Source organism: Tachypleus tridentatus, chromosome 4 (assembly GCF_004210375.1).
Source record: "Tachypleus tridentatus isolate NWPU-2018 chromosome 4, ASM421037v1, whole genome shotgun sequence".
NCBI lineage: Eukaryota > Metazoa > Arthropoda > Merostomata > Xiphosura > Limulidae > Tachypleus > Tachypleus tridentatus.
The window spans coordinates 64,769,433-64,797,322 of NC_134828.1; the positions used below are offsets into that span (position 1 = coordinate 64,769,433).

Genomic DNA, 27,890 nt, shown 5'->3' on the forward strand with positions numbered 1-27,890 from the left:
CTTAAGCTACTCTCTACCAACGAATAGTGGGATTGACTGTAACGTTATGATGCCCTTGCGGGTGAAAGAGTGAACATTTATGGGGGTGAGATTTTAACCCGCGATCCTCAGCTTGCGATTTGAGTGCTCTAACCCCTATGCCAGGCCCTCGCTCTTTTCAACTGAACTAATGTTGTGCACCAGCCATCAAGTGCTAAGAGTGAGACAAGCGAATTCATTACTCTAATTAATGCGCATACACTACATACTGATTATTTATATTCAGGCGTGCTTGAAAAAAACAAAAAAACCAGGCCGAACTCTACCTTATACAGTTTGATGAGGGAGATTTAAAGAAACGTTATTTATAAAAAAAAAAAAAAAAGAGTAAATACGTGTAGATGTTTATTAATGATACACACCTTTAACACCAAATCAAGTATTTTCCCTTTAAAATAAGCTCAAAAACTATAATCCGCAACTTCTCAAGTAATATTAAAGCTATTGAATAAAAAAAAGGACTTGGCAACCCTGTTTGTAACCTCCACAGAGTTTCTATTGAACGATAGGTTGGAAAAATTGTATTTTAAACGGTTCATACAGTTTCAACAACAATGGCCTTTTTAATTATTAGTATTAAGTTTTTTACCCATAAAATACCTATAAAAAACAATAAAAACAGAAATATATATGCAAAAACGGCTCGTTTGGGTTGAGAAAATATTTTACATAGAAGAGCGAACAACGTTTCGACCTTCTTCGGTCATCGTCAGGTTCACAAAGAAAGAAGTAACTGACCACATGTTTGGAAGGGGTTGTGTAACTGAGTGTCGGAATGTAGAGGGCGGTGTTAGATGTTTGAATATATAATTTTATTTATTTTATTATATTAATATAGGTATAAAGGCGTTCCTTTATATTGGTTTATTTTGGGTTTAAGTTGTTGTATAAGTAAGGCTTCTTTAATTTTGCGTTTGTTTATGTTTGTTTCTTTATTTAGTATTTGAGTATTTTCTATGGTTATGTTGTGTTTATTTGACTTGCAGTGTTCGAAAACGTGTGAAGGTGACTTTTTATGTTCTTTGAATCTGGTTTCCATTTTTCCACTTGTTTCTCCAATATAGAAGTCGTGGCAGTTATCACATTGTATTTTATAAATAATGTTGGTGTGGTGTTTGTCAGTGTAGTTTTTACATAGTATAGACCTCAGTTTTGTGCCTGGTTTTTGAATAAATTTGGTATTAACTGGAATGTCATATTTTGTTACTAGTTTTTGCCAAATGTTGGGTATTTTTCTGCTGATGTCGGGAATATATGGTATGCAGCAGTATATGGTTTCGTGATTTTTTGATTCATGAGATATATTTACTTTTGTTGGTTGATTTTGCTTTCTGTCTAGATGTGTGCGTATAATGTTTTCTACGGTTTGTGGAGGAAACTTATTGATGTTGATGAAGTATTGTTTTATTTTGTCTAATTCATCGTTAATTTTATCTGGTGAGCATAGTTTTATGGCTGTGTTTATTTGGTTTCTTAGTATGTTGAGTTTTTGTTTTGTTTCATGTGCTGAGTCCTAAGGAATGTACAGTCGAGTATGGGTGATTTTTCGGTGGATTTCTGTTTTGAATTGTGTGTCGGTTCTTGTAATTTTGAGGTTAAGAAAAGATATTTGATTGCTTTCTTCCTGTTCACATGTGAAGTTAATGTTGGGATGTATAGAGTTAATGTGATTGAAAAAATTAAGTGTGTGTTCTCTAGATATGAATCCTGCAATTGTGTCATCTACATATCTGTATCAGTTTAGTGGTGGATGTAATGCTGTGTTAATTGCTTGTGTTTCAACTTGTGTTATAAAAATATTGGCTAGAACTGGTGATACTGGGTTGCCCATGCTTAGGCCATTTATTTGTATATAGTTGTGGTTGATAAACATGAAGTTTGTTTTTATCGTGGTGAATTCTATGAGGGTTGCTAATTGGTTGCTGGGAATCACAATCAATCCCACTATTCGTTAGTACAAGAGTTGGTGATGGATGATGATGACTAGCTGCATATATTTGTAAAGAAATTTTTCAAGTATTTAGAAACATCTAAAAATTATTATTCAAAGTCGTAAATAAAAATATTTCTATATGTATTCTACAATGTAATATTCAACACTCAATGACTTAATTCTACCCTGGTGTTAAAGCCATTGTAGAATGAGTTGGCTTTTTTTATCAATTCAATTGTTACAAGCGATATAATCAACTTATAATGTAGTGATCATGAGAAACATAGTTTACTCAACAACCTTGAGGAGTTATTTCAAAATAAAAGTTTCATTAATTTATTACCAAGCATAAAATTACATAACCGGTTATTTGTGTTGCTTACTACGTATATCAAGACCTAATATTTAGCATTATAAGCATTATAAGGCTTAACACTGAACCACCGAAGGGCAAAAGAAGTCAAATACAAAGCAATCTGATATTGTGGTATTCACAGATAAGAACAAGAAGCTGAACCAAGAAAAGAGGCTTGACAAAAAATGTGACTATAAAAAGAAACTAATATTTAGATAACAAGATATGAAAACAAAACATTGATAAGTAGGTGCTTCGCACGAAACAAAAGAAGGTTGCACATTCTCATCTATATTTAAAAAGGTCTTAGGGCTGTTTACAAAATGTGAACTAGACTAACATGCTTTACTGAACAGAGCCAATGATCCTAGATGCACTTGTCACCATTGTAGTGTGGTTATTCCTATTCAGAGAAAAAAAAAAGTGATTTCTTCAGGTGTCTGATGTGGCCAATAAAACCCATTAATGTGCAAACTTAAAGGAAATCTTCAGAAACATTACGACTAGCTCAAGAATAAAGTCAATAGAATGGTGATAAGTGCACTTCATTAAACAAATGAAGTTTGTGACTAACAATACCCTGTTTACGGAAAAAATAAATAAATGCAGTATATCTACACTAAAAGTGAAAAAAAAACACACACACACTATGAATACTTGATTTTTAAGGTCGTAATTGCTTTAAGCTTGAGGAAGCTGTAGAATTTAACCATGACGTTAAGATAAGCTGAGAAAAATTTAATTTATTAAAATTTGAATGGTCTTGAACTCCACTTATTTTCATCAGATAATTAAAAAAATACCAATGAAAAAACGATGATACAACAATGTATTTAATTTCTAAGTTGTAGAAAGGTAAAACGTGGCATTAGTCAACTATCTTCCTTGTCTACATAACGACAACTGTTATAAATTAACTTTAAAAGACAAATGTAAATGTTGTTTGATGTAGTCTTGATTTTCACAATCATCTCCAAGAACACAAAATGCTATAATGCTTTAATATGTAAAAAAAAACAAGGAGAAAGACTTTATTAAAAAAAAAACAGACGTCATCAGCCCAACAAACCTAAACAAAATACAGAACTGAGAAATCTAAACAAACGACGACTTGTGATAAATTTAGAACAATCACAAATACAATAAAATAAAACCGCAGGAAACTATACAAAACCTAAACATGATACAAAATAAACAATAACAAATACAAGCTGTGTTTATAAAACAGCTACACCCAGGAGTAATGTTTTTCTAAATTCAGGTCAGTAATTTTTAAAAATCCGAAATAATTTTATGTACGAGGGCTGTTCAAAAAATACGCGGAGAGACGTCATAAAACAAAATGTACTTTATTTAGAAGTTACAGGTCTGGGACCCCTTCAAAGTACTCTCCTCCCCAACGCACACACTTATCCAAACGGTGTTTCCACTTGTTGAAACAGTCCTGGTACGCTTCTTTGTAATGTCCTCCAGCTCCTTCGTCGCATTTGTCTTAATCTCGGGAATCGTCTCAAATCTTCTTCCTTTCAAGGGTCTTCTGAATTTGGGGAACAAGAAAATATCGCAAGGAGCAAGGTCAGGTGAGTAGGGGGGGTGGGGAAGAACAGTGATCGAGAGTTTGGCCAAAAACTCACGAGTTCTGAGGCACAAATTTCGCAGCAGCGCGGTGCATCTTCAATTTTTCGGTCAAAATCTCGTAACCAGATCCAACTGATATCCCACACTCTTCAGCAAGCTTCTTGACAGTCAGACGTCGATTTGCCCGCACCAGGGTGTTGATTTTGTCGACGTGTGGGTCGTCAGTTGACGTGGAAGGACGTCCATCTGCAATGGACTGTCGACCATCCTTAAAACGTTCATGCCACTTGAAACATGCCGTACGCTTCATAGCAACATCACCGTAAACCGTGTTAAACATAGCAAAAGTTTCAGTCGCAGATTTTCCAAGTTTAACACAAAATTTCACAGCAAGTCGTTGCTCCTTCAGGTCATTCATTCTGAAATCCGCCAAACGAAAACATCGCACTTCATTTAAAACCGCGTAGCTAATACACAAATGAAGATATCTGCAATCGGGAAATGGCGTCGTAATCAGCTGATCTTGCGAACCTAGCGACACCAAGCGGATTCCCCTGGAACCAACTGGATCCGCGCAATTCAAACAGTCCGCGTATTTTTTGAACAAACCTCGTATAATAAAGAAAGAAATAGATATTTAGTTTGAAATCCAGTTTTATTCAGAAAGAAAATCAAAAAGTTAAATATGAACACAGTGAAACTGATTACTCATTTAGTCTGAAAAAGTTAGGGAAAAATTACTAGTTTGGTTTTGTCAACAGTTTGTAATGTATTTAATTAAAAAAACTTTTAAGCACAAACTATTTTAGATGACTATTTTCTCAATCTCAGAAAATTGCATTTAAATCACAAAAAATATATTTGTCTTTTTTGCTAACACATTGCTTTGTCATTAAAAAAAGTCATTCTTAAACAACGACCAAGTATCTTCTAAAAGGCACTACCTCAGTTTGAAAAGAAAAAAAAAGTTAAGTGCAGCTAATTAAAAGCTTTCAACGAAAAAATTCTAATTTTGCTACCAGTTTTTGCGGTCTTTTGGTCCATTAATAAAACAAGAAGTTACAGATGTTCATTACGTATATCACCATTTGTTGTCAAATTGTATTTTCCATCACTGTAATGCAGTCTGGTGTTTGGATACAGCACAATTTACTGAAACAACACTCTACTGCTCCACTTCCAGCCGAAAGCAAACTAGAATTAATCTTGCTTTTTATAGAGTTTGGTATCTAACTACTGCATGCTTCTATATTCTCATTTCTACGAATATTGAATTGTCTGGAGTGGGTTCTGCTATGCATTGACTGTATTCTGAGTGCAGAACTTCAATTGCTACATCTTTTTATTGTTTTCAAATTCCGACTCTTACTTGCATCCGTAACTTCTTTCAGATGTTCTTTCCATTTTTCACTCAGGACTGCATAGGATTCGCTAATGGATTACTTTACATAAGGAGATTCTTCAAGTGACAGTATTCCTGAAATTATACTGCACTTTTCTGTTGGTAGAACTTCTTTGCTCTGTTCCAAGCAAATCAAGAGCTTGACCTCAACAATATAGTGTATCATATGTTGCATAGTACCATTCCTCTCCAGTTTTTTCTGTATAATTAAAACCAGGTTCAAGAAGTCTCGATAGAAATGAATAAAAACCTATAACCCAAGCACTTTCAAAAGGTGGACCTTTCTTCTTCAACGGTAAATTGATTGATAATAGTGATTTATTTAATTTTGTTTGTTTAAGACATCCTGCCTCTTCAGAAAAGCCGTCAGGTCACCCTAAATGCACATAACAATATACAGGCTCTCAAAGAAACTGAATCATCTAGTAGGAGCAACAATTGAGGGTTTCATTACATTTCATTTCCAAGTTTCCACATTCTTCGTTGTTAAGTTGTCATACCTTTTAGGTATATTTAGATATCGCAGCGCCAACAGAAACGTGAATAAAATGTGTCATAATTTTAACATGCAGGAATTTACTGACACATTTACCAACACGTATACCACCAACCACATTTTGTAAATACTGTGCAGAATCAAACACAATAGCAATAACATCAGATGGCTTTTTTCGTATTACTGCAATTTTATAAGTGCCAAACCAAAAGCTGGCACTGTTTGAGACAGCAACATTAGAAATATCTACTAATTCAGTTTCACGATCTCTTTTTACAGTGTTGTAATATAACATTAGTGTATTAACTGTGGTTTTCCCAAGTACATCTTAGGACTTATCAAAATTAGACATACTTTTCAACTTTTTATTTACTCTCTGATTTCAGTCTCAAGTTTCTGAAAGATTTCAGGTAAATAATTTTCTTGCAAACCAGCATACTTTAGCATTGTTCCGGTTTCTGGACAACATTTTTCACAAATTTCCCTAAATGTCCATCATTGAAATTCAAACTGGCTTTGGAAACTGTTTCAACAAATGAGTAAACTGTACTTTGAACTTCTGCCTCTTTATCCATCTGCCGTACCTGCATTTGCATTAAAACTAGCTGCATTATTGTAGAACGTCTTACTTTTTCAGCGTTTTGTTTTAGAGAAATATAACATGCACTAAGAAGGTATTTATTTATCTATGTCAAATTGTATAATACTTATATATATACTGTCTGTTAATTGATATATTTAGTGCACCTATTTGTATGCAACAACTGCTTCTTTAGGCCCAGTGCCACAGTCTCAACAAAAAAACCTTTATATCGGAATGTTCTTTTAGCATACAACAGGTAATTTGTGTTTTCTACCCTTTAGTGAAGATTTGTTTGTTTGTAATTTGTGTATAACGTAAAATAATGAAAACTAAAACTTATCATTTTTAGGCATATTTGCATCTAATATTTGCATTATTTATATCAGAATGTTCTTTTAGCATACAACAGTTAATTTGTGTTTTCTACCCTTTATTGAAGATTTGTTTGTTTGTAATTTGTGTATAACGTAAAATAATGAAAACTAAAACTTATCATTTTCACTCCATGCCGTTTTATCAAAAGAAAAGATTGACCGTAGCATCTATATTGCAAACAAAAAATGTAAATTTATATACTGCTCTAATAATTGGAAAATCGAAACAAGAACCCACACTTTTCAAACAGGTAACTAAATTTATTTTCGTCGATTTCAACTGTACACTGCTGGTTTGGATCACAAACAAATGTGTATGTGTTTATTAATATACAATATTATGCTTCTTCGGGGAGTTTTCAGAAGAAAATTGGATTGAATCAAGTAAAATCCGAAAACCATAACTCCTAGTTACACTGCAAGTTTAAGACTCCAATTTGATTGATTTTGACCTTGGATTTACGATTCGCAAAAGTTAATATGTTTTAGAACTTTGCACGTAGTACCCGTTCATAAATTTGACTAATATTATTCACCATGTATAACCGTATTAATATGCAATAACGTCCTCAATGTTACGAAACATTTTCTGAGTGTCAGTGGACGAACGACCTTGACCTTTAACCAATCACACTCAAAGGTTAATCAGAACTACAAATTTGTATATAGTATATGTTATATACGTTTGGTCAAAATCCCTCTGCCAAATATTAAGATATTCTGACCACAAGATTGGGACGAACAGACTCAGGGACGAACCAATAGTTCTACTTTGTTAAACAAAATAGTAGGGGCATAATTACACATTGCAGTTCAAAATAAACTCAGGATACATTCCAAACCAAACTCAGGGGAAAAGCAAATTTATTTAAAGCTGTTTTCACGTGGAACATTTCACAAACAGTAACAACTTGCTGGTTTTATATTGTGGGCCAATAGGCTTTAAGACATGTTATCATTGCTATTGTTCTGAGAAATGTTTAGCGTTACATGAAATACTTTTTCTCTGATAACCTTAAGACTGCTAGAAATTAGTCGAAACATACGATTAAGTTAATCATGAGTTTTTCACGTGCTGTAGGTTTAGAGTATCTTATCGTGTGATAAACGTTGGTAATAAAGCCTCGTGAAAATAAAACTTCAAACTAAGGAAGGCGTAAAACATAAGATGGCGGTAAGCTATATGCACTTTTCGTATTATTATATACGGCTCTGTTTGTATATTCACAGTTGTAACGAGTAGTGTAGAATATTAACGTGTCAGTACTCGTGATAAATTTGGCCAACAGAGTTTGTTTGTTTGTTTTGGAATTTCGCACAAAGCTACTCGAGGGCTATCTGTACTAGCCGCCCCTAATTTAGCAGTGTAAGACTAGAGGGAAGGCACTCTTTTACCAACGAATAGTGGGATTGACCGTCACATTATACACCCCCACGGCTGGGAGGGCGAGCATGTTTAGCGCGACGCGGGCGCGAACCCACGACCCTCGGATTACGAGTCGCACGCCTTACGCGCTCGGTCATGCCAGGCCTGGCCAACAGAGACAATGAGCAATAACAAAACTGAAGGCCTAACGTAAAAACTCAAAATGATTGCCTATGACGATAATAATATTTTATCCTCATACTAGAATTTAATTTCATGGTTAAAACTATCAGCATACAATTACTTTTCTCCAATGTAACTGTGAAAACATATTGATATATTTTAAATAATTCAAAAATTACTTCAAATTAATATTGGCAAGCGGAGAAAGGAGACAGTGAAGTGATCGACAAGCTACCGAGGGCCACGTATTTTGCCAAGCTTTTATTATTATTATTAATAAACAACGTTTGTGCTTTCATTTTATCATTAGATGATTATGCACGATGCTATTCGTTATTACACACTTGTAGCAGTAATGTGGATGTTGTTTCCTCGATGTTACCAAAGTGTCGCCGTTGAAGCATCTTACACTAAAAAGGTACTCATAAATTTTACTTGAGATCTATATCTGTTTATGTAAAACACGTTTGTTTGCTTCTTTCTTTTAGCCTTATTAGAATCGATCAATCAAAAAATACTCAAGCAAATCATAATTCTCTATATAGTTCTAAACCTAAAAGATAAAGCTCATACGAAAGAATGACAAATTAATTTTTTTTATTCATAACTTCGTGCATATTGTTTTTAAAAAATAACCCAATGTCACGATTTAAACTTCTATAATTCTTAATTAGCGAGTGATGAAAGCTGGAGTCAAGTTTGTGCGTGTTTTTCTTATAGCAAAGCCACATTTGGCTATCTGCTAAGTCCTCCGAAAGGAATTAAACCCCTGATTGTAGAGTTGTAAATCAGTAGATTTACCGCTGTGTTTTTCTTGCGTGTGTTTTATTATAGCAAAGCCACATCGGGCTATCTGCCGAGTACACGGAGGGGAATCGAACCTCTGATTTTAACGATGTGAGTCCGTAGACTTACCGCTGTACCAATAGGGAACACTAGAGACAATAGACTGCTAAAACAAATTTCAGCTTGTCATCACAATAATAAATAAGTAGTAACTATTGTTTTTAATAATATATTTATTACTTTAGTTGTTATTTAACCACCTATATTTAATTTTAAAATTTTACCTTGACATTTTTTGTGGGATCATTGTTATTTCAAAATACCACATCAAGCAAAACAGATTTTATCAAACAGCATTGTCTAAAATGGCATGGAAGACTTATTTAATAGTTTGTATCAGTTCTTATGACGATATTGTGCGTGCTACTGTGAATTATTTGTTTAAAGCAATGATATGTTTATTTAAATATTCGATGCCATGATTCATTATCATTCTTGAATATGTATAGACTAGACAATACGTGGACACTTATGACGGCTGTGGTGAAGTAACAGGATGTTTTGGTATTCCTGACGATTGTGTGGCGAAAAAGAATTGTGACATACTGTTAACGTTTGTCCGACGAAATCAAGTTATTGATTTTGTGATGACTGGTGCCTTGGGAGAGTCTAACAAATACCTCGCCATGGGACTGTCCATTTCTGGAAAGATGGTGTGTACGTTATTATTAGTACTATTTAAAATGATGGATATTGCAAGATTTAAAATTGATAACTCAAAGCTTTAACGGCAAATTTTAATCAAGAGTTTAAATTAGTCGTTATCCTTTAGAAATAACTACGTCCTTTCAGACAAATATTTATAATAAAGGAGTTTCACTTCTTTCACGTATCAACCTAAAGAAAAAGAATGGTTGTTCTGGCGTTCACACATCAACTCGCGATCCCAAGAGGACGGTTAAAAATGTCTATGAATCAAGCGTTAGGTTTACAGTTAAACGTGCTTTAAAGCAGATAGAAATCAAAACCAAAATTGCATGAGCATGTTTAAGCACTGTAGCTTTGCATGGTTCAGATGTAGATTAACGCTTTTTGCCGTATTGTTTCTTTTTCTTAGAATTAAAAGTAATGGTAAAGTGAGCTTGAATAAGACTATAATACACTTTTGTTAAGATAAACCACAAAAGATAACAGTAGCCTTGAGAATTATGAAGTTAATTGTAAAACTGTTGTTGTTAGTTTGAATTAAACACAAAGCTATATAATGGGCTATCTGTGCTCTGCCCACCATGCATATTGAAACCAGGTTTCTAGCGTTCTAAATCCGCAGACAAACCACTGTGCTACTAGATCTAAAAAATATGTCTTATACTACAATTGTTTTGGATTTTTTTTAAGGAAAATATATTACGAATGATATAGGAAGCATGAATAAGAAAATAATCGTGGGTGTGTGGTTTTCTAATAGCAAAGCCACGTCGAGCTATCTGCTGAGTCCACCGAGGGGAATCGAACTCAAGAGTTTAGCGTTGTAAATCCGTAGACTTTCCACTGCACCAGCGGAGGACGCGATATTAGTATGGATGCAACGGTTTAGACCCAGAGGTCAAAATGGCACAGAAAGCAAGTAAGAAACAGTCACAGAACAAATTAAGGGACCAGAGAGTGAAAAATCTCGATGGAAGACACCACGTTTCAGTGCTCTTGACAAGAAGAATCAACTGCTTACATTCTGCATGACTACTGAGGATTCTACGCACCATGTTACTCCTAGGAGATTCAGGTGGTCTTATGAACGTGACTGGAAACGACATTTGTAAGAAATCTGATGACACAAAACCATTGTCTGCCAACGATGAGCGACAAAGCTCTATCAGAAAAATGAATTCAGAGAGAAGTCATATTTGCACTTTGATGTTAGTCGATGACATCCAAAGGTGTGAAATAGAGACTGAAGATTGGAGAACAAGCTTTTGAAACAGCAAGATGACACTTTTATCGATTGAAGTCTGGGTGTCAGCTAGAACCTACAGTACGATCTGTCCAGCATTACTGTAAGCGAGCTGCACTGAAAACGGTATAGTAACATCGCTCAAGGTGACGAGAATTATTCACTGACACCAAGGTTAAGACCTTCGTATCTATACTGAAAACAAGGAAGAAGAACAGGAACAAATAGCCAAGAACATAACAAACTATGTTTGATCTTAGCCAAGAGGCTGGGCGGGTCAACACAACATAAAATCTTCTACGTGTGGATATTATTTCAGCCTAAAAACACTAAAAGTAGAATTTTAGCCCATTCCGAAATGGTCTTATGTATTAAGATTTGCCATATAGCTCAAATCCTGGGTGCCTGGTCAGTGGAAGCACTGTTAAAAATATATTTTACATGATTCTTCTTCTCGAGGCCGAATTTCCTGCAGGACTGAAGATCTGGTTGTTGTTGTTTTTTCAATTTCGCACAAAGCTACTCGAGGGCTATCTGTGCTAGCCGTCCCTAATTTAGCAGTGTAAGACTAGAGGGAAGGCAGCTAGTCATCACCACCCACCGCCAACTCTTGGGCTACTCTTTTACCAACGAATAGTGGGATTGACCGTGACATTATAACGCCCCCACGGCTGAAAGGGTGAGCATGCTTGGCGCGACGGGGATGCGAACCCGCGACCCTCAGATTACGAGTCGCACGCCTTAACACGCTTGGCCATGCCGGGCCAAAATGTCATAATTACCCGGTATTCCCAGGTGGTCACCCTCCCAAGTACTAACCGGGCCCGACGTAGCTTAGCTTCGGTGATTGGACGAGATCCCGCGCTTTTCCACGTGGTATGAATGATGACTGAAAATCTGGAGCCGTGGGTGTGTAATAAGAGTGATTTTCAGATCCCAAAGATTTTGGGTCAGAAGTAAGCTAAACCAATTTAGAGAGCAGCAATTGGTGTTGTTATCTGTTTGCCTTCCCTCTGCTCTATCAGTTCAAAATTAGAAATTGCTAGTGTAGGTATCTATCGTGTAGCTTTGCGCATAAACCATCAAAACAAATAACCAAACAATACAGTGTTTGCAAGTAACACGCGAGTTGCCTCCCAGTGATACAACATTATGTATATCTGCGGACATAAAACGCTAGAAACCAGGTTTCCAGCACAGACAACCCATTGTGCAGCTTTGTTCTTAATTCAAACAGCAACACACGAGTGACCCATAAAAATAATAATAGAAATTAAAATGGCATTAATACTGCAATTAAAGCTCACTAACTACTACAGTAGTTTCTTATGTTTTTACACAGAAATTAGTTATTTCACCCAATGTTTTTTATTTTCTAATTATTTACACGGGGTGTTGTAACAGGTTAAAAATATTAAGTTACTCATTACACTATGTAACAATTTTTTTACTTTTTCTTGTTCCTGGGCAGAAAGCGTTATTTCCCAGTTTCCTATGCCTAAAGTAAATGGAAAAGACATATTTTTCTCTTCAAACTTTGCTTTTGTAACCTGGGAAATGAAATTTTCAAATTTACTCATTTTCCACAACATTCCAGGTAGATTCAGTGCTGAGTTGCTGATAGAGAATTTTCAAGAACTTTCTAGAACTTATTAGAATTTTCAAGAACTTTCCATAGTAATATATACACAGGGGCTGGGCTCACTACTTCAGTTTAGTTCTAGCTGCCTACGTGAACACACAGACCTATCTGATTTTATCAGAGATGGCATCAAGAATCTGCAAGCATTCTCCAGACGCATTCAGCTATGTATGTGGCCAACTTATCAAGATAAGAGCGAAAACGTACTCTGTGACAGCATCTGCAGCTGAAGTGCAGCTGGTGAGAGAAACCCTTACTATCCCAACTAAAGAGACCTCAATAACTTGATCAGAGATCTTGGTCTAACAAAATTGAATGCCGAGCTTTTGACATCTAGGCTCAAGGAGTGGGATTTGTTAGATGAAAGTGTGCAAGTCGCAAGTCAGAGGAAGTGTCACTGACATTTTTCAAGCTTCTTCACTCATCAAGATGGGCTCAAAGCTTGTGCTGCTCCATAATGGAAATAAGTATCAGTCTCTTCCCTGGCTCATTCGGTGCACCTCAAAGAGGAATACAACAGCGTTAAAACCTTACTGACCTTACTAGAAGCTTTGAAGTATGATGAGTATGGCTGGGAGGTTATCGGAGACTTCAAAATGGTGGCATTCCTGATGGGTCTCCATGGAGGCTTTACCAAGTTTCCCTGTTACCTTTGCCTTTGGGACAGCAGGGACATTGCAGCACCCTACAACAGGAAGTACTGGCCACAACGGACCATGTTCTCTGTGGGGAAGCACAATGTCAAATGTGAGCCACTAGTGGACCTCCAGAAGGTGTTGTTCCCACCATTACACATAAAATTAGGTCTCATGAAACAATTTGTCACAGCTCTTGATAAGGAGTCTGCAGCCTTCAAGTACCTTCGAGACTTCTTCCCTAAGCTGTCTGAAGCAAAGGTCAAAGCTGGTGTCTTCGTTGGACCACAAACAAAGAAAATTCTGGAGTGCATAGAATTCCCCAAGAAGCTCAGTAGGAAGAAAAAAAAAAGCTTGGGGCAGCTTTGTCGCAGTGGTTCGGGCTTCTTGAGCAATCACAAGGCCGAAAAATTATGTGGAACTGGATGAGGCTCTGGTGAAGAACTACGGCAAAATGGACTGCAAGATGATCCTGAAAGTCCATATCTTTGACGCTCACCTTGAGAGATTCAAGGAGAACATGAGAGCATACTCAGAGGAACAAGGTGAGCACTTCCACCAAGGTATACTGGACTTTGAACACCTCTACCAAGAAGCGTGTAACGAAAACATGATGGGAGACTAATTTGGGGGCTGATACGAGAAAGTGATTTACATTACAGTCGCAAATCTCGAAAAACTACTCACTTCTAAACATTTTTGTATAACTTTAGTATAAATACACGTAAATCTTGATTCACATGTCGTTTTATTCAGACCTTATGAAAATGAAAAGGTACAAATTTGCTCGTTTTTACATAGAAAGTAGGTTAATTTCTAGATTTCATTACCCAGGTCACAAAAGCAAAGTTTGAAGGGAATAATGGCCATTTTCTGTTGTTTTACAACATAAGCAATTTTTAAATTTTTTTTAAAGCAAATTAAGTGTATTTCTTTGAGGTACGGTGTATAGGATTACCTCTATTGTCATGCCGATCTAGGGCGTTACATACTGATTTCCATAGATGACAAATAGGGGTCAGTTGTGAACGCTGATCCAGTACACCACTTCCCTGGGGACACCAGTGGTATATGTTCACATTTATGGCAATCGGTCCAGTTACGAGTAAACTCAGATGCACATTTTTTTCAAATAATGGTTTAGATTATTTAGATGTTTTAAATAAGGGTGCCTACGTACACTCGAAAACTGCAACTGTAACGAAAAGAGAATAATGGGTATTTAAAAATACGTCGCTTAGTTTGTTGTCAATACGCTTCTACATACAGCAACTTACTTTATGAACATTCTAAGCCGAAACTCAACAAGTACAGGTTTTCAAAGATCCAGTAGAACTATTAACAGTTATTAATATTGCGGTAATAATATAGTACTAATAATCCAGACAGTGTTAGCCATTCTGGGGCCCCAGGCAGAATTCAGTGAAAGGGGCCTCACAATGATACGAAAACTAAGTAGATTAAAAACATTCATCGGGGATCCTTCCATATGTGGGATCACTGAAAAATTTCTCAGTATACCCAACAAGTAAGAGCACCTATGAGGATAATAATATCGGCGCCATCACATCACATCGCCTGCTTTGTTTTGAGCATACAAGGGCATTTTTATCGTACACTGCCTTGCATATCTCATTATAATTACATAGTACATAGAATTACATTTCAGGTTGACATTAATTTCAGTTCTTCGACATTATTATTTCTTTTCCTTTTTGATATGCTACTTAAATCTGAGTAACTTTAGCCTATAACGAATTGTTTTCATGCCGTCAATATAGGGTCCTTCCAGCGTGACACAGTGCGTTCTCCTGAATAAAGCAGTAGAAATACGGCAAAGCTGGAATCCGGAAAAAGGCAGGAAGAACGAGCTCGTTAAAATAGTAAGTATGTAAACCGTACATATTTTTACTTTCTGTTAGTTAATTTATTATTAAAATATTTATCACAGGAATAATATTATACCACTATCTTATTATCACGTATGTCGATACATTATGAAATGTGTAGTGTATTTGTTGAGCAAAATGTATAATATGGCACTATAAACGCCTCAGTACCAAAACATTGTTTTAATATTCACCCTCCGAATTGTTACGTATTATAATTAATCTTGGACAAGTCTCCGATTTATTACGTTATGTATATTAAGTATTAAGATTTCAATTAGCCAGAAATTTGAATTTAGTAGTGAATTCAATGCCAATATATATCAAATTTATGATATTCGTCAACAAGATTCATACAATCTTCTTTTTAAACATATTTTAATGTACAAACAACAATACAATTTACAATAACAGTTATTACAAATAGTTATTAAAATATTTGTTTATATATAAGAGCTTTACAAAGTTACAAAGTATAATACTTAGTCTTCTGTCTGGTCTAGAGCTGAATATTTTATCAACGGTACAGGTCCACGACGAGCAAATTGATTCTTAGTTGGTATCGTTACACCTCGCTTAAGCTAGCTAACTTGGCTGGCCTCAAGCCGCTTATACGCGGACTTTTACAGACGAAAATATTTAATGTTTTCGTAGAAATACTAACGTCCGAAGTTAATTCACTGAAGTTGAATGGTTTGTCGTGTTCAAAGTCTACAAACGTTCTTGCTCAAAAATCTACAGTTTTCCGATTAATAAGCGTTTCTCACAATTATAGCTTCCAAGGCTTATAGTATACTGACTGTTGGGACCAAACAATATTTTATTACTCTCTCTGCGCGTCGGTTTATATACTTTAAGGCCAGATTATCGAATGTTCAATAATATTCGAAGAAGGCCCGGCATGCCAAGCGTGTTAAGGCGTGCGACTCGTAATCTGAGGGTCGCGGGATCGCATCCCGGTCGCGCCAAACATACTCACCCTTTCAGCCGTGGGGGCGTTATAATGTGACGGTCAATCCCACTATTCGTTGGTAAAAGAGTAGCCCAAGAGTTGGCGGTGGGTGGTGATGACTGGCTGCCTTCCCTCTAGTCTTACACTGCTAAATTAGGGACGGCTAGCACAGATAGCCCTCGAGTAGCTTTGTGCGAAATTCCAAAAAACAAACAAATATTCGAAGATACGCTAGTGTTTTCGTAAAACATATATTATTGATTCTTACACTCGAGAATCCTCTACAGATTTAGAAAAACAGGCAGGACTTGCGCAATACAACAACATAGTCATATGCGTCAAACTGAAACAAATGCAGACATTAAATCCGTTACAGAATGTAAAAATATTAATATATAATTTATATGAAGTTATTTAACCACTGTCGACATTCTTATCTAAACACTACAGCAAACGACACAAGAAATTTTACGATCAAGAGCGTGAGGCTTTCGCGGCAAATGTTACTTTCTTCAGCATTTCATATGATCCTGATTAATATATGTGAAATGTTCTGTTCACTAAAATCGCAAAATAGGAGTACAATATGATCGATAGTGGGTTAATTACCAATCACTCAGAAAATTCTACAAAGATCATTCTTCCACAGCCAGTAACCTTATTCTGGTAGTGCGTGTGTGTGTGCGCGCGGTTTCTGAAGAAGTCGAGATTTCCTAAGAAATTAAGGAAACATCGAACAATTTATACTTTTTATTGGTTTGTAATGATTTCTCTCTCAAGATTTTTGGGATGTTTTTATTTCGTGACCATTTATGAACAAGAAAAAAAGCGCATAACTCTTGCATAAAAAAGCACCTTGAATAAAGATTATTGTACCAGTACACATAATTCAATCACTTGAATGATAAAAGTATTCATATTGTAAAAGGCAACCAGAAGCACGCGCCGCTGCTACATAGGGTTTGTCTAGCTCTTTGAGCTGAATTAAAGGAATGACTGTTACGTCTATAATACGTTACGCCCACGACTGAAAATGCGGAGCGAGCATGTTTAATGGCCTCACGTCCGTATCGAACCTTGTCTCCTTCAACCATTATAAATAAATATCTATGTCGGGTGTGACCTACTAGTTAGCGTGTCAAAATATAACATTATTATAACCCTTTGTAACCACACACATTCTCGTTTTAAAACTACGTGCTTTGCATTACTAACGTATTGATCTCTTTTTATAGTTATCTATATCACACGGAATATATTTACCACATTTAGTTTCAGATTTACAGCGTAACCCTTTCTATGAAATGTGGAAGAAACCTATAGATCTCCATTCCCAGAATATTCTAAAGCTCCTTCTCTAGAATGTTCTATACATTTCTTACACATCCTTTAAAGACCTACATGTATATGAGCCTACGACAAATCTATGAAGCCAATAGACACTGCACTAAACACCAATTCTATTTCACTTCTCGCTTCAAAGTTGAATGTCAGGATACAGTCATGTTATGAAACTAATGAATATTCAGTGGAAGATACTATGTTTAACACTTAAAAATATTGCTAAGATATATTGCATTGGGTTACATATACTTGTTTTAGTTTAATGATGTGAAAATTTAAACATTTTATAATGACTTTCCTCAGAGTAACATTTAAAAAAAATAAAAATGTATGGTAATAGAAACACCCACAAATTGGAATATCTGAAATGTGTTAAAAAAGAAATTGTTTGTTTGTTTCGTTTTGAATTTCGCGCAAAGCTACACGAAGGCTATCTGCACTAGACGTCCCTAATTTAGCAGTGTAAGGCTAGAGGGAAGACAGCTAGTCATCACCACCCACCGCTAACTCTTGGGCTACTCTTTTATCAACGAATAGTGGGATTGACCGCACATTATAACGCACCCACGGCTGAAAGGGCGAGCATGTTTGGTGCGACGGGGATTCGAACTTGCGACCCTCAGATTACGAGTCGAACGCCTTAATCCATCTGGTCATGCCGGGCCATAATAAAGGAAATGAAACATGAGAAATTTTGTTCACAGAGAATACATATGTTGAAATTATTATCGGCATCTCTAGACTCTTCTTTTTAAATTCTACACTTCTTTATAAATTAAAGTACAGAGTGAGAACTGTTAATAGAAATGAATTGTAAAACTTGAGTTCATTCTGTTCAAAAATTAACTGATCATTTCCATTCTTAGACAGGCGAGTTACAGGAATCAGCTGAATATGTGAATGATGTCATCACCTGTAAATGGAAAAGAGATATTGTAACCAAAGTTTGTGATACCACTTTTAATATATTAACCAACAAGTATTACTTGGTTTTAGCTAAAGGTCCAACTGACAGCCAGGGAAGTAAGTATAACAGTCCACTATTTGTTTAAATAAAAATATACCTTATGTAGCATTTGTTCGTTTATTTTTCGAAGGATTTTCCTTGGATTACTATTATTAGGATAATAACCAAATAACCTGTAGAATCAAATTAGGTGATGAAAGACTATCTCATCTGAAACGAACATGTTACTATCAAATTTCCAAGAGCTCTCCTTATGCAAGAATATAAGTAAATCATGTTTGTTTTTACTTTTGAGTTTTTAATTTAATATATATTTAAATTAAACTGGTAAAAATTAGTGCAATCTGTTACAGGTGATTCTAACTACAGCAGTAATATATTTACAGGCCTAATAATAATATAAAATCACGTTATATTTTTCTACATTCCTCTAAGTTTGTCTGTTGCATATTTGAAATCACAGGTAAGTAAAACAGGTTTCAAGATTTATCTCTTGTCTTCCTATATCACTCACTACTTTTGAAGATTTTCGCACAATATTAGAACTCTTAGTTGACCTGCACGGTGAGAAGAGTTTGTTTGTTTTTGAATTTTGCGCAAAATTACACGAGTGTTATCTGCGCTAGCCCTCCCTAATTTAGCAGTGGGAAAGCAATTAGTCATCACCACCCACCGCCAACTCTTGTGCTACTCTTTTACCAACGAATAGTGGGATTGGCCGAAACATTATAACGCCCCTACGGCTGAAAGGGCAAGCCTGTTTGGTGCGAAAGGGATGCGAATCCGCGACCCTCAGATTACGAGTCGAACTCCTTAACCCACCTGGCCATGTCGGGCCCGGAGAGAGGAGATATGGCCTTTCAGCAGTGACATGTTGGAGATAAAATAATGATCTCATCTGGTGTATTAACACGTTTCTGATTGAAAATCCTTATTAATAAAATAATATGAAAATGAAAAATATGTGTGTCTTAACGTGATTTTTATCGTAATTATTAAATCAATCACTTTACAATTATTTTTAAGGTACAGGCCCGGCATGGCCAGGTGGTTAAGGCACTCGACTCGTAATCCGAGGGTCGCGGGTTCGCATCCCCGTCGCGCCAAACATACTCACCCTTTCAGCCGTGGGGGCGTTACAATGTGACGGTCAATCCCACTATTCGTTGGTAAAAGAGTAGCCCAAGAGTTGGCGGTGGGTGGTGATGACTAGCTGCCTTCCCTCTAGTCTTACACTGCTAAATTAGGGACGGCTAGCACAGATAGCCCTCGAGTAGCTTTGCGCGAAATTCAAAACAAACAAACAATTATTGTTAAGCTACGCTAATTTTCAGTGTACAGAACTAGGATTTGTTTTATATACTATGTTATTACTATCACGGCAGTAGCTACTTATCTCTAATTACCGTATTTTTCGGCGTACAAGACAATACCTTTTCCACAGTTTACCCAAGCCTCAACTTATAATTATATACCCATCATCTTATGTAGTGATTAGTAATCACAATTTCTAAATGTTTCATAAAATACATACGAGTTTTGTAGCGGTGAAGATCATCGTGTTGCCCGTTCGCTGAAGGATGTTTAATTATTCAACCAAGCACAAATGTACGCTACGCCCTCTTTACCATTTTCAGTATTAGGAATGAAAATTCTCAAAAATACTAATAGAAAACCACCTCATATCATCTCGTAATGTCTACATTAAGTAGCATACAGTTCGCTAGTGTACAGTATACAACGCAGCGGTATCGTAATTAATTTATCTTCGTGTTATATTCCAAATCTGGAGTATATAAATAGAATAAATTAACTCAATTTTGATTAAATAATTATATAAATATTGCTACATATTAATTCTTACTTGTGCTATTATGAAGAGACGATACAAATGCTATATTGTTTCTGAAATATTGACATTAGCCATCCCTACACAATTCCTTTTTGAAATGTTTTTTTTTTGTTTTTTAATGCATTGTTTCAATAGACATAAGAAAGTTGTGTTTATTGCCAAGTTCTAAATAGCATGAGATTCCAATTGTAATAGTTATTGTTCATCTATTATTGGCTGGCAATTTACGTTTCACCCTGTACTTAAAAGTTTTAAAGAAGCATTTAATTTCTGTAAGAAATTTAACTTTAAGGTGATAAGGATAACATAGTTTACACTAGAATTATCATTTTTTAAAATTAATAATACTTATAAAAGAGTGAGTATGTTTTGTTAAAGTAAAGCCACATCGGTTTATCTGCTGAGTCTACCACTTATAAAAGAAAGCGCATACTCCGTTTGAAACTATGCTACCACACTGAAATTGATGAACACCACTGTTTTTGAGATATGTAATAAAATAAAGTAGAAGAAAGAAGAACAACAAATGCAAACTTTTGCTATGGTATTTCCAACACTTCTAACTCAGTCATTAAATAGATCTTGTTATAAAATAATATACTGTATAGTATTGTAAAGTTCTAATGACCTATGGAGGAAATATTTAAAATATCATTTCGATTAATATATTCCGAGCCATCCGTACACAGGCAATGCCACTGTCTGTCAGAAAAGCTGAATGTTCATCATATGTTCGGAAGCAATTTTTTTGTTTTGGAATTTCGCACAAAGCTACTCGAGGGCTATCTGTGCTAGCCGTCCCTAATTTAGCAGTGTAAGACTAGAGGGAAGGTAGCCAGTCTTCACCACCCACCGCCAACTCTTGAGCTACTCTTTTACCAACGAAAAGTGGGATTGACCGTCACATTATAACGCCCCCACGGCTGGAGAACAACCGGCATCTGTCGACCCTGACGTTAAATTGGGTAATCTGATATATCGGTATTTAATCGTCTTAAGTTCATAGAGCACTGCCAAGTGCCCTCCTGAGGAGGTACCTCCACGTGGTACAGGATACAACCTGTAACTAAATCTCTGCACGTGAAGGAGAACACTAAAAACCCATGTGGTGAACTTGCCGCCCACAACATGTCCACAGGCAGGGGTAGAAAACCCCAGATTACGGATGGCAACCTTTAAACCGTGGTGAGGACTTTCCGCACTTACCAGCTATTTGGGCATCCGGAAAGAGGTTGCAGCCCTACCCTGTGTCAGCATTTTATAGGGACAATTCCGAGCGATTCCCCGGCAACGAAGGAAAAGATAGCCTTCCATCAGGAATAGAGGAATTGAGAGATACCTATTCCGACACCACTTCACACACCCAAAGTGAATCTGGTGCAACTGATATTGCTATCACTGGATGTAGTAGCCGAACCACAGAGGTGAACGGCATAAGTTATATTTCCTCGTATAACGAAGCACGTGACGACCACACCACTTTGGTGGATGGTAAAAACCCGACTAGTGACAGTCGCTGTACCACACAGGTGGACGGCTTAAGTTATAAAATCTCGCCTAATGAGATAAATGGCAATTACGAACTAAGAGAAGGAGCAGATATCTCCGCAGAACCTGCCCATAAGAAAAATGGCATTTGATTTGTGTCCACATGAGTTTACGGTTTTTTCCAAGTTTGCAGCCCACTTGGCAAACAAACATAACTCGTTAGCATAAGCACGTTGTAAATTCTGTGGAAAAGACGATAGCAACCACCACGCTATTGCTTGTCATGTTCCCAAGTGTTCCGAACTTTGATGTTCGCGGCTGATTCATATAGTTTCGGCTGCAAGATCTGTGAAATGAAACGTAAGACAAGGTCAGGCTTATCTCAACATAAGAGACATCAGCATCCTGCCATCAGAAACGCCGAGCATACACTATCCCAAGGGATCAGGGCGCCGCTGGAGCGCTCCCGCCGGTTAGTATGGTCCAAGGAAGAAATATGAACCCTCTTTGATGTGGAAATAGTATATTCGGGCCGAAAGAACAGCAATGTTCTCTGTGCAGAACACCTACCCGGAAAGGCTCCTAAGTAAGTCTCAAATGAGCGCCGCGACCTCAATAAAGTTCAACCGCCTTTCCGTACTGATTCAAATACCACCTGGAGTCGTGGAGATCCCATTCATGTCGTACAGTTTGGGGAACTCAATTGGGAAGGGATACTTCTCCCTGAACAAAGTTCTAAATTCTGTCCGTACTTAAATCAGCTGAGAGATCAGAAAGGACTCGATGAAGCAACATGGCAGGAAGTTGAGACAGTGATTAAACAATGTGTTGACGAACTTCCCATTCACAAGCGTATTGGAACAATGAAAAATCCTTGAAGCAGGCAATTAAAAAACCCTAAACGTGCTCGAAAACCATACAAGAGACGTATTCATTGAGTGGAACATATTAAAAGGTTTCAGAAAATATTTGATTTCGAACGCAAATTCCTAGCTGAGGAAATATCAGATGGCCAGGATGCTGTCCAATGTAGCCTCAGTAAAGATCAGGAGAAAGACCACTACGATCAGGTCTACGGTGTTGTAAATGATAACATCAATTTTGACGGGTGCCCATTACCACCCAGAGCAAACAACACTAATATTCTGGAACTAACAACACAAGAGGAAGTGAGGGCGGCACTTCAAGGTATGAAGAAAGGGGCTGCAGGTCCCGATAACATCGCTCTTCTGTTCCTACTAAAACGTCTCAAAGTATGGCATATATGTTTCCTTGACAAATGTGTTTAATCTATCGCAATTTACCGGTCGCATTCCCGAATGCATGAAAGTCAATAAGTCACTGCTCATTCTGAAAGGAAAGAGTAATCTGCACGACATCAAAAACTGGAGGCCAATGACAATTTCATCCATCGTGCTTCAACTATATTCCAGAATAATGACTCTCCACCTCGATCAGGCAGTGCAGATAAATCCCAGACAGAACAGATTTATTCCTCAGGCTGGTTGCAGAGATAACATTTTCCTGCTCTAGTGTATCATGAGGAGAGCCACAGACACCTCTTAGCAAGCCTTGCTTGATTCGAAGTTTATCCACATTTCATTCAGATTGTGGAGAACATGTATAATGCTGGTACAACCACCTTTTGAGTAGGTATGCAAAATACCAATCCAAAAAACCTACTCAAATGTGTCAAACAAGGGGACCCAGTGAAAACTTGAAGAGGAAAGCTGAGGAATATTGCTTGGCAAGAAACTGGAATCAGTCTCAATCTTAGCATATGCTGATAATATGGCAGTCCTGGCAAAAGACCATGCCAGTCTCCAGGCAATGTTAAACATAGTGAATGAATACTGTTTGGGTAATGGCATCAGTCTGAACATTTCTAAGAGTGCTAGAATGCTGATTAGAGGGTCCAATAAGACCTTCACTGTTAACGACGGCCATCTATGGTCAGTCAGCAGTGACACACTCCCAATAATTGGACCCGAACAATCATATCGATATCTTGGAACAAACGTTTGTCCATGGACAGGTGTTTACAGCGAGCCTGTAAAATCAACCCTTGAGAAGTGGATAAACAATATCTCCAACACACCCTTCAAACCACACCAGAGGATGGAAATGCTCTGTAGATTTGTTGTACCCAGGCTTTTATACCAACGTGAACTGGGCAAAATTAATTTTAGATTGTTAAAAGAACTGGACAATTTTATTTTTAAAAAAGCTGTGAAAAAGTGGTGTCATCTACCAGCCTGTACGGCTGACGGTTTGCTCTACTCACGTCATCGTGACGGAGGTGAAGGTGGAGTCTTTTATTCCAACATTGAAGATGAAAACGTATTTGAGACTCATTTATTCATCAAAGTAACATCATACTTGTTTGTTTTTGAATTTCGCACAAAGCTAATCGAGGAATATCTGTGCTAGTCGTTCTTAATTTAGCAGTGTAAGACTAGAGGGAAAGCAGCTAGTCATCACCACCCACCACCAACTCTTGGGCTACTCTTTTACCAATGAATAGTGAGATTGACCGTCACATTATAACTCTCCCACGGCTGAAAGGGAGAGCATGTTTGGCGCGACAGGGATCCGAACTCTCGACCCTCAGATTACGAGTCGTACGCCTTAACACGCTTGGCCATGCCGGGTCAACATCATTCTTGACAGAAGAAGATGGTTTGATGGGAGCCATCAAGAGCATTGCCACTAAAGTCGGACTTCCGAACCCTAAGTCCAACCAGAGATCCGAAGCATATCATTCTAACTGGAAAAATATGGAAAGGAAAAATAGTTCTGCAAGGGCACAGTGTAGAGCTTTTCAAAGGCTCAACATCTGCCAACCACTGGTTACCTAAACCTGTCAGTATGAAAGCCCACCAACAGATGAAGTGTCTAGCTCTAAGGACAAATGTATACCCTAGAAAAGAGGCCCTCAGTAGAGGTAACCTCAGTACACAACAAGAAATCTGTCAAAGGACGTGGCTGTACAGCCACGAGAGAGACCGTATGTCATTTTAGCGGTCAATGTCCGAAGTTCAAATCAATGAGAATATGCCGTAAGATCTCACAATAGGTGCCCGCGGTGCCTGAAAACATGGAAGTTCTAGCAGACCTGGACATTAAGTCCAAATATTTTGAAGAGTTCTTTACAATCCTCTATACCATGATATTTTATGGAAAGTGAATAATGAAGAACATCTCGTTTGGTAGGAACTGTCGACAACATTTGAAGTATCCCCGCATCAAGTCCTTCATATATTAACATCCGGTATCTGTCGGTATCGTCGACCCTGACGTAAAATGGGTAATTTGGTATGTTTGTTTTTTGGAATTTCGCACAAAGCTACTCGAGGGCTATCTGTGCTAGCCGTCCCTAATTTAGCAGTGTAAGACGAGAGGGAAGGCAGCTAGTCATCACCACCCACTGCCAACTCTTGGGCTACTCTTTTACCAACGAATAGTGAAATTGACCGTCACATTACAACGTCCCCACGGCTGAAAGGGCGAGCATGTTTGGTGCGACGGGGATGCGAACCCGCAACCCTCAGATTACGAGTCGCACGCCTTAACACGTTTGGCCATGCCGGGCCAGGGTAATTTGGAATATCGATAGCCAAATGCCTCCTCATCTAATTAGTGACGCGCATGAATGGATTAACGAGATTCCCATTGATTGTGGCCATTTGGGCAATTATTAGTCATTTATCAGTAGTCATTTAAGAAAAATAGAAAAATTATTTTAATTTATCAATATTTAAGTATATTCAAATAATAATTTCAATATTCGCACCATCACTACGTAAATCAACTTTGATATTACAATGTAAACATTCCAAAGATATTTTAGATTAGTCAAATTAAACAGTTTCTTGGCGATTAGCCCCCTTACTGGATATTTATTCCATAAACTTCAGCTTTCTTACTCGTAATTTCATTCGGGCAAACGCTGTATAGCATTTGAAAAAATTCCCGTTCCCCAATGCTCAAAATTATATCTAAATAAGTGTTTTATGAGGATGTTTTACAGTCCTCCACTGATACAGCAGTAAGTCTTCGGATTTACAACGCTAAAACCAGTGGTTCGATTCTCCTCGGTGGACACAGCCTGATGTGGCTTTGCTATAGGAAAACACACACACATTTTATAAAAATTAAATGTTTTATAAACATGTTTTGTAAAAAGTAATTATAATCTAGTAATAATATATGTATGACAAATGAGTATCTTATTTTAGTATCTCATGATATATATTTAGCCATCTTCTTTATGCACCGAGTGATTAGCATTTTGACTTGTATATATTTTAAAGTTATATTCAAATATTTTTCTTGATAAAAGTTTATGGAATGAAACGCGAAAAACTGATTCTAAAAGACATATTTCTGCTCGGTCAACTGCATGATTCTGCAAATTAATAATTATGACGGTAAAGGCATTGAGTTTTATTATATTTTTCAGAATCTTCTCTTTGGATTGTCTTCTTGGTTGTGGCTTTGTTAGCCTGCTCAACTGAAGAAGTGTTCTTTAATTTGGACATTTCAAAAATTGAAATGTTCTGCGGGTAAAACATGAGGATTATTATAGAGTTGTAGCCGAGAGTTCCGATTGGACAAAATTTGGTGATGCTGCATCAACGTATCTCCTTGCCAACCAATCAAACGTATTATGATTTTTGTGCGCTAACAATACCAAGCATGAGGTATATATATACCCAACACAATAACTCACCATGACTTTATCACATGAAACAGGCGGACCCGACTTTTTTTGTGCATCACTAGACAGTTCATACAAAGATCCGGCTACATTCTGGAAAAAGTTCAAAAGAATATGTAATGATAATTCAATCAGCCGAATTCCCACTTTAAAACACAATAATAACTTAGCAACTAATGACCTTGAAAAAGCCAATTTATTAGCAGACTATTACGAACAGGTATTCACTACTCCCAACTCACCACATTTTAATCACAACCATTTATGCACGGTTCAAAATTCTATTAAAGACAATATAATATTACTCAGTTCGCATTTCCCGTGCTATATACCCCATAATAGTAATGTCTACACTACCGATCTCCAAAAACTAACCAGATCAATAACTCCTGTTGAAATTAAACTAATAACTAAAACACTAAAAAACAGTGCCCCAGGTGAGGATAATATACGTAATACTATTCTCAAAAGAGCATCTATTTCATTCTTAAGACATCTAACAGCCCTATTCAACCTCTCTTTTTATTCAGGCTACTACCCGCCTCCGTGTAAATCAGCCATAATCAAAGTAATACCTTAAACAAACCCTGCATCCAATAATCCCAAAGACTATAGACCCATAAGCTTAATTAATAATATTGGCAAATTGCTGGAAAAAATACTAGCCTCTTGTATTACATGGTATTTGGAAAGTACTATGCTACTTTCTGAAATACAAAATGCCTCCCGGAAAAACAGACAGACGGCTGATCTGATCATTTGGTTCGATTAACCGAATCAGTTACTCAAGGATTTAGTAGAAATCACACCACAGTCGGCTTATTTTTAGACGTGAAACAAGCCTTTGATTCTGTCTGGCACCAAGGGCTTAAATTGAAACTCCTCCAATTTAAATTCCCGTCCTCTCTAACAAGATGGATAGCCAGCTTTCTTGACAATAGAACAGCTAAAGTAAGAATCAATAGCGCTACATCCCACACTGTTCGCCTCTCAGCAGGTGTTCCCCAAGGTTCAGTACTCAGCCCTCTGTTGTATATACTCTATGTTAATGATATCCCCTTTCCTAAGCTAAAATATACTTATGCGTCGCAATATGCCGACGACATCGCTGTATGGAGCATGTCACGTGAACCCCTTCTCGCTGCCGCGAAAGTCCAATCCACACTTAATAGCATTACCACCTGGTGTAATACCTGGCGGGTAGCGCTTAATGCCACTAAAGCACAGGCCATAATATTCAAACGCAGAATCACGAGAAAAAACAAATCTATTTCCAAAGTTAAACTTAAAATGATGGACACCGAACTCAAATTTTCGTCGTCTGTAAAATTCCTTGGCATTACTTTCAACAAGCA

The 27,890-nt window shown here is 37.0% G+C and overlaps 1 protein-coding gene and 1 pseudogene across 3 annotated transcripts in view; one reads left to right on the forward strand and one right to left on the reverse strand.

Annotated features, from left to right (window-relative positions):
• Positions 1-7,795: 7,795 nt before the first annotated feature.
• The window catches only part of LOC143249301 (putative ferric-chelate reductase 1 homolog), a 44,630-nt gene continuing 24,535 nt past the window's right edge, over positions 7,796-27,890 (forward strand). For all 3 annotated transcript variants that reach the window (XM_076498896.1, XM_076498897.1, XM_076498898.1), the window contains exons 1-5: positions 7,796-7,934; positions 8,620-8,727; positions 9,605-9,808; positions 15,105-15,206; positions 18,375-18,531. In XM_076498896.1, coding sequence (XP_076355011.1) covers positions 7,929-7,934; positions 8,620-8,727; positions 9,605-9,808; positions 15,105-15,206; positions 18,375-18,531 — 577 coding nt within the window. In that variant the 5' untranslated portion in view covers positions 7,796-7,928. The remainder of the gene's footprint in view (positions 7,935-8,619; positions 8,728-9,604; positions 9,809-15,104; positions 15,207-18,374; positions 18,532-27,890) is intronic.
• Positions 11,817-11,936, reverse strand: LOC143250035 (5S ribosomal RNA; annotated as a pseudogene).